This window comes from Manis pentadactyla, chromosome 8 (assembly GCF_030020395.1).
Source record: "Manis pentadactyla isolate mManPen7 chromosome 8, mManPen7.hap1, whole genome shotgun sequence".
In the NCBI taxonomy this organism is placed as follows: domain Eukaryota; kingdom Metazoa; phylum Chordata; class Mammalia; order Pholidota; family Manidae; genus Manis; species Manis pentadactyla.
Genome location: NC_080026.1, coordinates 13,021,310 through 13,038,941, shown reverse-complemented (window position 1 = coordinate 13,038,941; position 17,632 = coordinate 13,021,310). Strand labels below are relative to the sequence as shown.

Genomic DNA, 17,632 nt, shown 5'->3' with positions numbered 1-17,632 from the left:
ATTTCTTAGGTTTAACTGATTGCTCTGTGATGTTACTTCTGGGCCTATTGTTCCATGAATTGAATGCAGGATCATATGTGTGTACATTTAAGTTGAACCTATTCTCAGGTGTTTCATGCCGTCTATGAGACATGCTTTGTCTCTGGAGATAGAGGCTGTCTCCATTCTACTCTGCATGTGCCTATGTGCCACAAAAGAACCTTCCCCCAGGATTTTGGAAATCTCTATTTGTAAAATAAGCCAAAGATAAAACCATTAAACAAAAACATCAAATTTCAAAAAAACATATTTGTGAAAAGAAGATGTAAATCTAGGATCTAAAGCTGATTTGTAAAAAGACATTTCATCACACATACACACATACGTACATACATATATATCATCTGTGTGTATTAATTTGATATTCAAGTGTCTGGCAAACTGCAAAAGCTATTCTTAGTAGCAGAATGTATTATTCTGTAATAAGGACTTTATTCATTTGCTTACAAATGACATAGGGACTTGTACCATTTCAATACCCAGTAAATGTCTGAGCTGTTCATTGGGTTTATGCAATAGAACAATATTGACTGGGGCCTCGATATCAATTCTCATAGGAAGATCTTCAGTTGTCACCAGGGATATGTCAATCTTTTGACTTAAAAATTATTTTGGAATATAACTGAAAGGAAAGAGATAGTCAACAAATATTAAGTACCTGCTGTGTGACAGGCACTATTCTGGAATAAAACAATTTGGGATACATGTATAAAATTGAAATAATGTTGATCCCACTGAGAATGCCCCTGTAACCTTGGCATCACCTTGAAGCAGCTAGCCAGGCCGGGCTCTGACTCCCAGTCCAAATAGCAGGGGTGAAGCGGCCATCTCTCCTCCTGCTCAGTTTTACTCCGATTTCCCACTGGTTGCTTGCACAGGGACATTGCCTTAAAGTGTTTACAGTCCTTCACTTCCCAGCGACCAGGTGGGCTCCTTCCTCTCATGACAACACAGCCACCACTGTAGCCTAGAAGCAGAAAATAACAGTTTTTAATACCAAATGACTAGAACTTTCTGTGCTCAGAAGACAGCTCTTTAAGGGGGTGACTAACTGACATCTACCAGACAAGCACAATCAAGATGGAAAAGGGAGCTGTATTAGCATGATTATCTCATTTCTCTTCATCTCTGGAAAAAAGAAGATGGAAAAGTGAAAGAAGAGAGATTGCGAAGCCTGAAATTTGGACGTTTTGAGCTCACACTGCAAATGATGGGAAACCAATTGTTCCAACTTGGGACCAAAATATCTCCTATATCTCATCAAATGCCAGCATCTCTCTTCTTTGAGTTATTGAGCTTTTAAATTATGCACAGAAAAATTTAACTCGTCATCTATTGAGCACTTACACTGTGCTTTGAAACTTCATTGTGAAAAATCAACAATGAAAAATTCATAGTGCTTATCTTCTGAGAAAGATTCAACAGATAAAATAGATATATGCTATACTAATGTATTTGATTTTGAATCTTACATGTTTTTAAAAATTAGATTTGAATGGTGCAGAGTATGGATATTTTGTTTCTTTATGGAGGATATGTGGAAATGGTTGGAGAGTTTGGAGTAAGAGTACTTTGTGGAGCTGTCAAGGTCCAAATAATTTTTAAAAAATAATAAAGGTGAAGACAGACAATAGACGACTAATCTATAAACTATAAATGATGGGAGAGTTGAAAGAGTGAGATAAATTCTAAATGGGTGAAACTCAGGGGCAGGAATAGGGGGACATTAGGAAAAAGGGAAAGGCCATCTGGTTACAGACAAAACTCCATTTTATTCTTTTGTGTATGTTTGAACATTTTGGAAAATGACCTGCATTTTTCCACGGAAACAATTTCTAAATTGAGTTAAGATTCTCAAGTTGCCATCAACTTTATGCATTTCATAAGACAGCTTTAAAAAAAAACCGTAAGATTTCAGTAGATAGTATAAAACAATCCCATTCCAAAAATAGAATAAAATTTGAGTAAGAATGGCCTTCTTTTTTCTTGAATCCAGAGCGATCATTCAATTAACTAAAGCGATATTCAACAGCAAAAACAAAATTGTACATCTACATCTCCATACCAGGTAGCTGTGTATTAGCTGCTAGGGATGGAAGGAAAAAAATAGATTGAAATAAAACAAACAAAGTCCAACTCTTAGTTTGGTGTGAGGCACCAACACAGAAACAGTTAACTAAAATAAACTTAATGTGTTAAGTACTATAGCAAAGGTGTGTTTAAATTTCTGTGGGGAAACTTCAGAAGGGGTGGTGGAGTTGGCCTCGGGATGTCAGTCAAGGATTTGTAGGAAGTGGCATTCGAGCTGAGTTTTGAAGGATGGAAAAAGAGAAAAGAGTTTTCAATAGGTGCTTGTAAAAGGCGAGCAATTATAGATGGAGTCTCTGAAGACTTGTGATGATTCTGAACCTAAAGACACTTTTTAAAACGTAGTCATTTGGTACTAGACATTTGTCTTGCTTAATTTCCCTTCAGAAGTAACAGCTTCAATTTTTTTAGCTACAGGGTACCTGGCATTATCCTTGTCAGCCATGTTTTGGTAGTTTTATGGTCACAGAAAGACTAAAGAGAGGGACAATGAACAGGAGTGAGAAGAAAGACAGAGGAAGATATACAAAGAGCCCCTCCCACAAGAATGGATAAGAGTTTGTGAAAGGAAAAGAATAAGGGAGCTGAAGAAGGAGTGCTGTGTCCTCAACAATCCTGGGCGCGCACCCTGTGTCGGGCACAGCGCGTCATGGCTACCTACAGGAAGCTTACCGTCCTGTGTGCGTGCTGACGGGCCGAAGAGACCCACACAGTTGAAAATGAGCAGTGGTAAACAAGAAAACATGACTATTATGACTCACATAGAAGAAAAGGAAGTCAAGAGAGTTGGTCCATATAAAGGGCATCTAGTCAGCTCCATTGGCCAGAATAGCTACTTAGTATTAGAGAAGAAAGACATGGGGCCAGGCAATGGGGAGAGGTGAGAGCATGCACTGCAACCTGCCATACGTAGAGTTTTGCAGTCCTTCTGAATGTAATTTTGGACTGCAGCTCACAATCTAGCTGGGTCAAGAACAATAGAAGGACGCTGCATGCTCTCTTTGATGAAATTCTAATGAAATTGAAATGTGGAAATCATTGTGGAAGCCCAGAACATAATATACTAAAGGACTTGCCCTAATTTAAAGAGGAGGAAAAACATACACGGCCTCCTGATTCCTTCATCCTTTGTTTCCCAAGAGCCTTTGAGTTGGAACCTGACATCTGGAGTTCTAGTCCCAGCACAGATATTTAGTAACTTGAACAGTCTAATTAATCACAAAAAACTTGTCTAAAATATGGGTATAATAATTCCTTTTCTTCTAATGGGTCTTCATGAAGATCAAATGAGAGAATGTATTTAAAAGCACCCTGAAATGTACGAAGGGCTAAAAACATTCCTAAGATGTTGCTTCTATTTTTATTTTGACTGTTTTCATTACAAAAGCTGGGATTTTGTGGCAGGAGTTCTGCCTGCATGTTCAAAGAATTTTTAAAAAGCTGGAATCAGCAAGTTTAAAACATAATATACTTTTTTGTTAGTCTTGCATTTTGTCTTACTTTCCAACATCAGACAGTGATTAAAGAAGTTTGGTTTTAGACACTGTAGATATTCAACTCATCTTCATTAGTGAAGAAGGAGATGTTTGTGAACTACTGTGAAGATGAAAAGTGCTGCCAGAGGGTTATTGGTATTCTAAAGTGGTTAACTTAATGGAACATTTGACCCAAATTTTAGAGTCTTAGCCCCAAAGAAGCAGTCAAGGGGTGTAATAAGGGGAGACTGGGCTAAGGGAGATATAAACCACATTTATAATCCTAGATTGTGGGGATGCTTGCTAAGGGTAGGGTGTGGCAAAGAGCAGAGGTGGTTTTCCTCCCAGGGAAATTATTCTCAAATTCGATAACTCATTTCCCATAGGAGAAGAAAAACTATCATTCTATTCCTCGGCAGTGGAATCTCACATTTAAACTGATTCTCCTTACCTGTCTCACCTTCCTTGACCCCCTCGCTACCCCACACCACCCGCTGCCTCTTCACTCTCTCCATCAAGCACGAATGTGGAAACTTTCAGTCAATTAAGTTCCAATTCGGTTTTCTAGTGTTTTCCATTTGGCAAAGCTATCTAACTGTTTAGACTGAACTAAACTGGGAAAGCCTCCATCTTTCATTTCTCTTGCCAAATACCTAAAAACAAACGCTATTTGTGATCTCAAGCAGGAGAGAACCGTAGCTGGGCCTTCAGAGTCCTGAGATTATTTTACTGGTTATTTTCCCATTCTGTGCAGCAAGTCCTTCACATGCTGATTTCTCAGGCCCACCTACCTGCCTTCTCTGCCCTCTCTTTGTCCCCTCGTAAAAGGGAAGCCCTTGGGGGCAGCGAAGGTGAGCTTTCATGGAATGTGTATATCTGCCTGAAACTGCCTTAGACATTTCATATGGCCCCTTTCCACTTAACTTAAAAAACTGAGGTGGACATTAGTATCTGCAGTTTGTTAATGGGAAAAGTGAGGCACAGAGGTTTAGTGACTTGACGAAGGACACATAGTGTGTGAATTTCTTTTAGATCTTCATTCCAACTATAAAACACATCATGTAATAAACACATTATATAATATTTATGAGTTATTTGGAAATTTGAGCATTAACTGAATGGAGTGAATGGATATGTTAAATTTATGTTAGTAGTTACAGAATTAAGGTTACTTTTAGTTGTGATAATTGTATTATATTCATGTTCTTAAAAAGTTATCTCTCAGAGATTATACTAAAGTATTTATTGATGAAACAATATCATGTCTGAGATTTACTATGAAAAAATATCGAAAGTAGGGGGAGTCGGCAGGGATAGAGACAAAACAAGATTGGCTATGAATTAATAATTGATGACAATGGGTGATGGATATATGGTGGTTCATTATACTGTTTTGTGAACATTATACAAAGTTGAAAAAAAAGGGTGGAACTATGATTCCACCACAGATTGAATATTTTGATGATATGTAATAAGGAGAGAGTCCTGGCCGAATTTATAAAAAGCTGCAGGCCTCCTGTTCACTGGCCAATTTATATAGTCAGTCTGAGCTGGATTAAGATTCCGTCATGGAGACTAAGCTAATGGGATCCAACTGTGACAGGCAGGGGAAAAAAATGTGATTTAGGATGGTGTTTCTGCAAACTGCAATTTAAAAGAAAAAAGGAAACATGGGGGCGTTTATATTGCTATTTTCTTCAAAAAAAGATTTACATTTTCATCTTGAGACAATTTACTCAGTGTCAATCAGCATGAGCAGCCAACTGAGCATGGTGATATTATTTTTGCTTCAGGGAAAAGAGGAAAAGAATAGTGCCACTCAAACAAATTACAGCAGAAACTTATGAATGACAAGAAGCTCTGCTTCAGTTTCAGGTTTTAGACATCCAAATATGCCCCAAGGAAAGTAACATTAAAAACCAAGAATTTTGTCTACTCAAAATGTATTAATTTATTTTGACAGGTATAGACATTCCTAACAAAATTCCAAAGTATATTAGAAATGATATCTGAACTTTTTTTTTCAGTAATAGTGTGACATGAAACTTTACTATTTTCTGCGTCTTAAAATATTCATAAATTTATGGAACGAAAAAGTAGTTCATGAGGTGAATTGTGATGTTTGTTGTTTAGAGCTATACAAAGTCACCAGTTTCTATAAGTTTTCTAAAGCAATGCTTATACACAAACAAATGTAATTTGTTTTAACTTCGCCTGCATGCTTCTTTGAAAAACATAGTTAAAAAAATAAAGTATACATTTTAGAGCATTTCAGGTTCACAGCAAAGTTGTGCAGAAAGTACAGACTTACACCTCCTGCCCCACATACTAAAAATCTCCCCCACTATTGACATCCATACCATGATGGTACATTTGTTAAAATCTACATCGACACATCACAATCACCCAAAGCCCCGAGTTTACATTAGGATTCATTCTTTGGGTTTGGAAAAATGTATAGTAACATATATCCACCACTGTAATATCTTACAGAATAGTTTCACTACCTAAAAAATCCTCTCTGTGCTCTGCGGGTTCATTCCTCACCTCCCTCAACCCTCTGGCAACCACTAATCTTTTTACTGTCCCCATAGTTTTTGCCTTTTCAAGAATGTCATATGGTTGGAATCATGCTGTATGTAGTCTTTTCAGGTTAGTTTCTTTCATTTACATTTTCTCCATGTCTTTCAATGGCTTGATAGCTCATTGCTTTATAGTGCTGAATAATATTCCATTGTTTAGATATATCATAGTTTATCCATTCACCTACTAAAGGACATCTTGATTGTTTACAAGTTTTGGCAAGAATGAATACAGTTTCTAGAGAAACCCATGTGTGAGTTTTTGTGCAGACATTTCTATAAGCTATCATCGCTTATTAGTTCCAGGTATTTTAAAAATTGATTCTTTGATTTTCTACATAAACAATCATGTTGTCTGTGAACAAATTTCTTTCTTTCTTCCCAATCTGTATAACTTTTCTTTTCTTTTCTTGTACTATCGCATTAGCTAGGACTTCTAGTACAATGTTTAAGGGAAGTGTTGATAGGGGACACCCTTGCCTTTTTCCAGATCTTAGTGGGAAAGCCTCTAGTTTCTCACCACTAAGTATGATATCTGTGGGTTTTCTTTAGATGTTCTGTATCAAGTTGAGGAAGTTCCCCTCTATTCCTAGTTTACTAACAGTTTGTACAATGAATGGGTTTTGGATTTTGTCAAAGCTTTTTCTGCATCTATTGATATGATCATGAGATTTTTCCTAGCTTGTTGATGTAGTGGGTTACACTAATCAGTTTTAAAATATTGAACCAGCCTTGCATACCTAGGATAAACACCATTTAGTTGTGCTATATAACTGTTTTTATATATTGTTGGATTCAATTTGTTAATATTTTGTTGAAGATTTTTGCATCTATGCTAATGACGGATATTGGTCTGTAGTTTCCTCTTCTTAAAATGTCTGTCTAATGTTGGTATTAGGATAGTGCTGGCCTCATAGAATGAATTAGGAAGTATTCCCTCTGCTCCTATCTTCTGTAAGAGATTGTAAGGGACTTGTATAATTTCTTCCTTAAATGTGTAATAGATTTCACCAATGAACCCACATGGGCCTGGTACTTTGTTTTGTAAGGTTATGATTTATTGACTCAATTTCTTTAAAATATCAGCTATTCAGATAGTATTTTTCTTCTTGTGTGAGTTTTGGCCAATTTTGTCTTTAAAGGAATTGGTCCATTCCATCTAGGTTATCAAATTTGTGGATATAGAGTTTTTCATAATATTCCTCTACTATCCTTTTAGTGTCCATGGGATCTGTAGTGATGTCCTCTCACTTATGAGATTAGTTATTTGTGTCCTCTATTTTTTCTAGTGAGCCTGGTGAAAGGCTTAGAAGCTTAGATTATTGATCTTAGATATTTCTCCTTTTCTAATATATGCATTTAGTGCTATAAGTTTTCCTGTAATCATTACTTTCTCTGCATCTCACAAATTTTGGTAGATCATATTTTCATTTTCATTTAGTTTAAAATAATTTTAAGTTTCTCTTGACATTTCTTCTTTGACACAGGAGCTATTTAGAAAGTATTGTTTATTCTCCAACTATTTTGGGATTTTCCAGCTATCTTCCTGTTTAATTTGTTTGATTTCTTGTTTAATTCCATTGTGACCAGAGAACAGACATTGTATGATTTCTATTCTTTTACATTTGTTTTATGGCTCAGACTGTGGTCTGTCTTAAGAGAATGTTCCACATGAGCTGGAGAAGAATGTGTAATCTCTTGTGGTCAGATTCAGCAGTGTAGAGATGCCAGTTACATCCAGTAGATTGATGGGGCTGTTGAGTTGTTTCCTTGCTGATTTTCTGCCTGTTGGATCTGCCCATTTCTGAGAGAGGGGTGTTAAAATCTCCAGTTGTAGTAGTCAATCCATCTATTTCTCCTTGCAGGTCTATTGGTTTTTCCCTCATATATTTTTATACTCTGTTGTTAGTTGCATATACATTAAGGACTATTATGTCTCCTTAGATTACTGACTCTTCATCATTATGTAATATCCCTTTTTATCCCTGAAATATTTCCTTGTTCTGAAGTCAGTTCTGTCTTAAATTAAAAGAGCTATTCTGCTTTCTTTTGATTAATGTTAGCACGGTATATCTTTCTCCATCCCTTTACTTTTAAATTTTCTTGTAGACAACTGTAGATGGGTCTTGTTTTTTAATCTACTTTGACAGTCTCTGTCTTTTAATTGGTGTATTTGGTCCTTTGACTAATTATAATTATATATTTGATATATGAAGATGATTATCATATTACAATGATATTTATCTTTCTTCAGTAAAGAGCCTGAGGTCTCTAACCTATTTCCTCCAGATACAAATTCAGAGGTAACCTACTGCCTACCAGATGTTACGGTGGCCCTGATTGAGATCCACAAGCAAGAAAGGACCAAGGCATTGAAACAGGGACTCACACTGAGTTGAAGGAGCGTTGAGTCTAGGTAGGTGACATAAGATTAATACAGGGGCCTAAGGATTACTCCACAGCGGCTGTTCTAGTGTAGATTGTGTCTGAAGCCATTAGCTTCTCTGGAACTGACCAATCTGGCACTATTTCATGCTTTGGGATCCAGAGCTAAGCACACAAGCATGAACTAATAGAGCTGAAACTCTGAAATCCTAGCTATGATACTCCAGGAGTCCACGGAGGAGATAGACTAACAAGAATATTACCTAAGTAATGGGCCAAACACTCCACAGCAAAGTCACATGGTAGTGACTATGGACTGATTAGATGTGCCCACATGTGCCATTCACTATGCTTTGAAGTTTAATGGACTGTTGTGAACTGAGTAAGTTCCTGAAATTCTTGGACAATGAATGGGGATAGGGGAAAGACTTGAAGGAGAAACTGGGCTTCCTGCTAATACAGTCATATGAGGTCTTCAGCAATGAATTTACCTTGAACATGTCAAATGACTCATTTGTATTATACTTTTAGAAATGACCAGCCATATGTCACCCTTTGAGAACCTGTGGTAATTGTTTTAGTTGATTTAGACATTAAGGAAACATTAAGGAAGAATCAAAGGAGGTAGACCGTGGGGTGGAAAGAATTTTGGACAAAGGAAATAGGAGGGAGAAGTGGATGTATGGCCCCTCTACTCACGGGGCTGATGTGCATTCCAGTGTGTGTAATGCGCTGGCTCAGACTTCCACCCTGTTGTCCTCCAGGTGTACTCTCCTGTATCATTTTGATCTTGAAGAGCTATCCAAAAATAACTGTCCTTCGTCTTTACCACACTACTGATCAAACTGGTGATAAAAGCCTGTTCAAACCTTAGAAAGGGAAAAAGGAAATGGTTATATTAAGTTTTGGGGCACTAAAAAAAATGTCATTAAAACATAATGAGGTGCACAGACTGGCACTAGAGTAAGCATTTCTCATGAATTCTCTAGAACATACAGCAGAAAAACCCCTGAAGACAATGAGCATTACTAATACATGCCAAATGTCATTGCAATTCCCAGAAATATGTGAGTGAGGAGAATTTGACTTTCGAAAATGAGGCTTAATTCTTTCAAGGAACAGAGTCCAACTCCAGTTTTGGAGTATAAGTGGTAAAGTCCACAAAGCTATAAATACATTTCTTGATTCAGCATGTGCCCTATTTAGTAATTTGGCCACACCACACACACCATGCCATAACATGTGTGTGCTGGGGATTTGACAGAGGACAGGAGAAAGGATATCATGTTTTCCTGAATGAGCATCTGCCAATGTAGAATTCACAGGATTCACATGCCCCCCATCCAGTACACTTGCCTGGTGAGACTAGAACAGAGATTGGAGTAGCAATTTTTTGTCACCCAAACCAGTTTGCTCACGGGCACATGGAGTCCTTGGCTTATGTGCATATTCACTGAAGATAAATTTAAAACCCTAGGAACTAACCCAGACAAGTATACCCACTAATATTTTCCCCAAACAGCTGAATTAATTAGTGCTTATTGATTGGTGGCAATATTCTGTTCCCATTCATTAATACATCAAAAGCAGAATCTAGAAAACTTGTATATATGCTTCTACATGAATACCTAATAGAAAAATGTGACCATAAAAATTTAGCTAGAGGGTGGAGCCAACATGGCGGCGTGAGTAGGACAGTGGGAATCTCCTCCCAAAAACATATATACTTTTGAAAATACAACAAACACAACTAGCCCTAAAAGAGAGACCAGAAGACGCAGGACAGTGGCCAGACTGCAGCTACACCAGCGAGAACCCAGCGACTGGTGAAAGGGGTGAGATACAAGCCCCGGTCCGGCGGGACCCGAGCGCCCCTCCCCCCAGCTCCCGGCGGGAGAACAATAGGCAGAGCGGGAGGGAGACGGAGCCCAGGACTGCCGAACACCCAGCCCCAGCCATCCGGGCCAGAGCGCAGACACAGTATATGCCCAGGGGGCCCTGGATACTGGGAGAACAGGGGGTAAGACCTCAGAGCGGGTGCTGAAGCTGATGCCCCTGTGACAAAGAAAAGCGGGGGCTTTTTGAAAGTCTTAAAGGGACAGGGACTTAGCTTGACGGAAACAACCCAGGTCACAGTACAGCAGCTGGAAATTACAGGGAAAACCGGGTGCACTAACCCCCTGGGCAACAGCTCTGAGACCCCTCACGGAGGCAAACAGTCAAGCAGCCCCCCCATCCATCACCCCACCGGGCGCTGCGAAAGCAGAGAAGCAGCCTGAGACAAATTCCGCCCACAGAAAGGGAAATTTCTCCCTCCCGGCCAGGCAAGACACAAAGACCCACTCTACACGCAATTACCCAACACAAGCCACTAGGGGTCGCAGTTGCCCCAGTAAAGAAAGGCCAGTAGTAAGTGAAAATTTTGGCCCTCCCAGCTGACAGTCAATAGCACCGGTCAACATGAAAAGGCAAAAAAATATGATTCAGACAAGACTAACCCAGACAGCTTCGGCATCTGCTACATCTTCCCCTGAGAAGGAATCTGGGGAGATAGATTTAGCCAGTCTACCTGAAAAAGAATTCAAAACAAAAGTCATAACCATGCTGATGGACTTGCAGAGAAATATGCAAGAACTAAGGAAGGAGAATTCAGAAATAAAACAAGCTCTGGAAGGACTTCAAAACAGAATGGACGAGATGCAAGAGACCATTAATGGACTAGAAAACAGAGAACAGGAACGCAGAGAAGCTGATGCAGAGAGAGATAAAAGGATCTCCAGGAATGAAAGAATTTTAAGAGAGCTGAGTGATCAATATAAAAGGAATAATATAAGAATCATAGGCATTCCAGAAGAAGTAGAGAGAGAAAAGGGGATAGAAAATGTCTTTGAAGAAATAATTGCTGAAAATTTCCCCAAACTAGGGGAAGAAATGGCCTCTCAGACCACAGAGGTACACAGAACTCCCATGACAAGGGATCCAAGGAGGGCAACACCAAGACACATAATAATTAAAATGGCAAAGATCAAAGACAAGGACAAAGTATTACAAGCAGCCAGAGAGAAAAAAAAGGTTACCTACAAAGGAAAACCCATCAGGCTATCATCAGACTTCTCAACAGAAACCCTACAGGCCAGAAGAGAATGGCATGATATACTTAATGCAATGAAACAGAAGGGCCTCGAACCAAGACTACTGTATCCAGCACGAATATCATTTAAATATGAAGGAGGGATTAAACAATTCCCAGACAAGCAAAAGTTGAGGGAATTTGCCTCCCACAAACCACCTCTACAGGGCATCCTACAGGGACTGCTCTAGATGGGAGCACTCCTAAAAAGAGCACACAACAAAACACCCAACATATGAAGAAGGGAGGAGGAGGAATAAGAAGGGAGAGAAATAAAGAATCATCAGATTGTGTTTATAATAGCTCAACAAGCGAGTTAAGTTAGACAGTAAGACAGTAAAGAAGCTAACCCTAAACCTTTGGTAACCACAAACTTAAAGCCTGCAATGGCAATAAATTCATACCTTTCAATAATCACCCTAAATGTAAATGTACTGAATGCACCAATCAAAAGACACAGAGTAATAGAATGGATAAAAAAGCAAGATCCATCCATATGCTGCTTACAAGAGACTCACCTCAAACCCAAAGACGCGCACAGACTTAAAGTCAAGGGATGGAAAAAGATATTTCAAGCAAACAACAGAGAGAAGAAAGCAGGTGTTGCAATTCTGGTATCAGACAAAACAGACTTCAAAATAAAGAAAGTAACAAAAGACAAAGAAGGACATTACATAATGATAAAGGGCTCAGTCCATCAAGAGGATATAACCATTATAAATATATATGCACCCAATACAGGAGCACCAACATACCTGAAACAAATATTAACAGAACTAAAGGAGGAAATAGAATGCAATGCATTCATTCTAGGAGACTTCAACACACCACTCACTCCAAAGGACAGATCCACCAGACAGAAAATAAGTAAGGACACAGAGGCACTGAACAACACACTAGCACAGATGGACCTAATAGACATCTACAGAACTCTACATCCAAAAGCAACAGGATACACGTTCTTCTCAAGTGCACATGGAACATTCTCCAGAATAGACCACATACTAGGACACAAAAAGAGCCTCAGTAAATTCCAAAAGATTGAAATCCTACCAACCAACTTTTCAGACCACAAAGGCATTAAACTAGAAATAAACTGTTCAAAGAAAGCAAAAAGGCTCACAAACACATGGAGGCTAAACAACACGCTCCTAAATAATCAATGGATCAATGACCAAATCAAAATGGAGATCCAGCAATATATGGAAACAAATGACAACAACAACACTAAGCCCCAACTTCTGTGGGACGCAGCAAAAGCAGTCTTAAGAGGAAAGTATATAGCACTCCAAGCATATTTAAAAAAGGAAGAGCAATCCCAAATGAACGGTCTAATGTCACAACGATCAAAATTGGAAAAAGAAGAACAAATGAGGCCTAAGGTCAGCAGAAGGAGGGACATAATAAAGATCAGAGAAGAAATAAATAAAATTGAGAAGAATAAAACAATAGCAAAAATCAATGAAACCAAGAGCTGGTTCTTCGAGAAAATAAACAAAATAGATAAGCCTCTAGCCAGACTTATTAAGAGGAAAAGAGAGTCAACACAAATCAACAGTATCAGAAATGAGAAAGGAAAAATCACAACAGATCCTGCAGAAATACAAAGAATTATTAGAGACTACTATGAAAACCTATATGCTAACAAGCTGGGAAACCTAGGAGAAATGGACAACTTCCTAGAAAAATACAACCTTCCAAGAATGACCCAAAAAGAAACAGAAAATCTAAACAGACCAATTACCAGCAACGAAATTGAAGCGGTAATCAAAAAACTACCAAAGAACAAAACCCCCGGGCCAGATGGATTTACCTCGGAATTTTATCAGACATACAGGGAAGACATAATACCCATTCTCCTTAAAGTTTTCCAAGAAATAGAAGAGGAGGGGATACTCCCAAACTCATTCTATGAAGCTAACATCACCCTAATACCAAAACCAGGCAAAGACACCACCAAAAAAGAAAACTACAGACCAATATCCCTGATGAACGTAGACGCAAAAATACTCAACAAAATTTTAGCAAACCGAATTCAAAAATACATCAAAACCATCGTACACCATGACCAAGTGGTATTCATCCCAGGGATGCAAGGATGGCACAACATTCGAAAGTCCATCAATATCATCCACCACATCAACAAAAAGAAAGACAAAAACCACATGATCATCTCCATAGATGCTGAAAAAGCATTTGACAAAGTTCAACATCCATTCATGATAAAAACTCTCAGCAAAATGGGAATAGAGGGCAAGTACCTCAACATAATAAAGGCCATCTATGAAAAACCCACAGCCAACATTATATTGAATAGCGAGAAGCTGAAAGCATTTCCGCTGAGATCGGGAACTAGACAGGGAAGCCCACTCTCCCCACTGTTATTTAACATTGTACTAGAGGTCCTAGCCACGGCAATCAGACAAAACAAAAAAATACAAGGAATCCAGATTGGCAAAGAAGAAGTCAAACTGTCACTATTTGCAGATGACATGATACTGTACATAAAAAACCCTAAAGACTCCACCCCAGAACTACTAGAACTGATATCGGAATACAGCAAAGTTGCAGGATACAAAATCAACACACAGAAATCTGTGGCTTTCCTATATACCAACAATGAACCAACAGAAAGAGAAATCAGGAAAACAACTCCATTCACAATTGCATCAAAAAAAATAAAATACCTAGGAATAAACCTAACCAAAGAAGTGAAAGACTTATATTCTGAAAACTACAAGTCACTCTTAAAAGAAATTAAAGGGGACACTAACAGATGGAAACGCATCCCATGCTCATGGCTAGGAAGAATTAATATCGTCAAAATGGCCATCCTGCCCAAAGCAATATACAGATTTGATGCAATCCCTATGAAACTACCAGCAACATTCTTCAATGAACTGGATCAAATAATTCAAAAATTCATATGGAACCACCAAAGACCCCGAATAGCCAAAGCAATCCTGAGAAAGAAGAATAAAGTAGGGGGGATCTCACTCCCCAACTTCAAGCTCTATTATAAAGCCATAGTAATCAAGACAATTTGGTACTGGCACAAGAACAGAGCCACAGACCAATGGAACAGACTAGAGAATCCAGACATTAACTCAGACATATATGGTCAATTAATATTTGATAAAGGAGCCATGGACATTCAATGGCGAAATGACAGTCTCTTCAACAGATGGTGCTGGCAAAACTGGACAGCTACATGTAGGAGAATGAAACTGGACCATCGTCTAACCCCATATACAAAAGTAAACTCAAAATGGATCAAAGACCTGAATGTAAGTCATGAAACCATTAAACTCTTGGAAGAAAACATAGGCACAAACCTCTTAGACATAAACATGAGTGACCTCTTCTTGAACATATCTCCCCGGGCAAGGAAAACAACAGCAAAAATGAACAAGTGGGACTATATTAAGCTGAAAAGCTTCTGTACAGCAAAAGACACCATCAATAGAACAAAAAGGAACCCTACAGTATGGGAGAATATCTTTGAAAATGACACATCCGATAAAGGCTTGACGTCCAGAATATATAAAGAGCTCACACGCCTCAACAAACAAAAAACAAATAACCCAATTAAAAAATGGGCAAAGGAACTGAACAGACGGTTCTCCAAAAAAGAAATACAGATGGCCAACAGACACATGAAAAGATGCTCCACATCGCTAATTATCAGAGAAATGCAAATTAAAACTACAATGAGGTATCACCTCACACCAGTAAGGATGGCTGCCATCCAAAAGACAAACAACAACAAATGTTGGCGAGGCTGTGGAGAAAGGGGAACCCTCCTACACTGCTGGTGGGAATGTAAACTTGTTCAACCATTGTGGAAAGCAGTATGGAGGTACATCAAAATGCTCAAAACAGACTTACCATTTGACCCAGGAATTGCACTCCTAGGAATTTACCCTAAGAATGCAGCAATCAAGTATGAGAAAGATCAGTGCACCCCTATGTTTATCGCAGCACTATTTACAATAGCCAAGAATTGGAAGCAACCTAAATGTCCATCGATAGATGAATGGGTAAAGAAGATGTGGTACATATACACAATGGAATACTACTCAGCCATAAGAAAAGGGCAAATCCAACCATTTGCAGCAACATGGATGGAGCTGGAGGGTATTTTGCTCAGTGAAACAAGCCAAGCAGAGAAAGAGAAATACCAAATGATTTCACTCACCTGTGGAATATAAGAACAAAGGAAAAACTGAAGGAACAAAACAGCAGCAGAATCACAGAACTCAAGAATGGACTAACAGGTACCAAAGGGAAAGGGACTGGGGAGGATGGGTGGGTAGGGAGGGATAAGGGGGGGAGAAGTAGGAGGGTATTAAGATTAGCATCCATAGCGGGGTGGGAGAAAGGGGAGGGCTGTACAACACAGAGAAGACAAGTAGTGATTCTACAACAGGTTGCTACGCTGATGGACAGTGACTGTAAAGGAGTATATAGGGGGGACCTGGTATAGGGGAGAGCCTAGTAAACAAAGTATTCGTCATGTAAGTGTAGATTAATGATTAAAAAAAAAAATGCAGTTCCTATGTGGTGACCTCTAATGAGTTCTACACAATGATATAAAGGACATATAAAAGTGTAGGCAAAGGGTCTGTTTGTGTTTATACAGAGGATCAAAGCCTAATTGGGCTACCCCGAAAATGAACTAAGAAACGATATGAAAGAGAACTTCCAACATCAGCACTCTCGGGAAGACTCATGCCAGAAGATGATCATCAAAAAACCCCAACAAAGATCCACGCACTGCTACAGCTGTAGATGCACTCATCCCACCAGCTCCTGGACTTGCCATGGGAATGAGGAAGGAGATATCTAAGCTGGCCTGTGCATACAGTAAAACAACAAATTTGACTGGATCTATACTGTTGGAACTCAACCAAGAATTAGGAGAAGTGCAAATTGTAGCGCTCCAAAATCTTACAACTACAGACTATTTACTGTTAAAAGAACATATGGGATGTGAACAGTGCCCAGGAATGGGTTGTTTTAATTTGTCTGATTTTTCTCAAACTATTCAAATTCAGTTAGATAATAACCATCATATCATTGATAAGTTTTCACAAATGCCTAGGGTGCCTAACTGGTTTTCTTGGTTTCACTGGAGATGGCTGGTAATTACAGGTATGCTTTGGTTATGTAACTATACTCCTATTATGTTAATGTGTGTGCGCAATTTAAGTAGTAGCTTAAAATCTATACATGCTGAAGTTACTCTACAAGAAGATATGTCAAAGAAATAATCAATCTTCCCATGTTTTCTCCCGCCTGCTACTTCTATAGCTTTTCTTCTTCCTTCCTAATTACAACGAATTCTTAAATAGAATTCGTGCCTCATATCAAATTTACCGAGTATCATAACTCCTCCAAGTGGTAAAGATACCTCAAGACAAAAGCTGGGCATAGAAGCCACAGGGCATAAATATGCAAAGAAATAAAAAGCTAACCATTTCAAACAATAAGGCTTCTCTCTCACTTACCAACTTAACATTTCCCTGTATGGCCCCGGAAGATGACTGGTTAGCCAGAGACGGGTAAGATTCCTCAAGGGAGGAACAACCTAAGACAGGCACAGTCGCAGGGGGGTCATCAGGTGAGAAATTGGGGATCAACAGAGGTGAGGCTTAGAACCTCACCCTCCCTGTTCTGAGAGAAATCTTCTGCATATGTGGATGTTTTATTGCCCTTGTCTAGCTTGGATTAACACATAGTCTACAGGCACACACCTGATCATCTACATTTGCTCTCTTACAACACTAAACTATGTTTTCTACCTTTATGTTGTATCTACCTACCACTTCAGCATCTTATTAAAAATAATAAAGAGAGAAATGTGGTATCCACATATAAATCAAGTATAAAAATCAAATGTGTATTCATATTTGAACTGACTGTTTATAGTT

The 17,632-nt window shown here is 38.7% G+C and overlaps 1 protein-coding gene across 2 annotated transcripts in view; it reads right to left on the bottom strand.

Annotated features, from left to right (window-relative positions):
* The window catches only part of PLA2R1 (phospholipase A2 receptor 1), a 114,334-nt gene that overhangs the window by 40,811 nt on the left and 55,891 nt on the right, over window positions 1-17,632 (bottom strand). For both annotated transcript variants that reach the window (XM_036884186.2, XM_036884185.2), the window contains 2 exons: window positions 9,269-9,438; window positions 804-1,006 (listed from right to left, as the gene is read on the bottom strand). In XM_036884186.2, coding sequence (XP_036740081.2) covers window positions 804-1,006; window positions 9,269-9,438 — 373 coding nt within the window. The remainder of the gene's footprint in view (window positions 1-803; window positions 1,007-9,268; window positions 9,439-17,632) is intronic.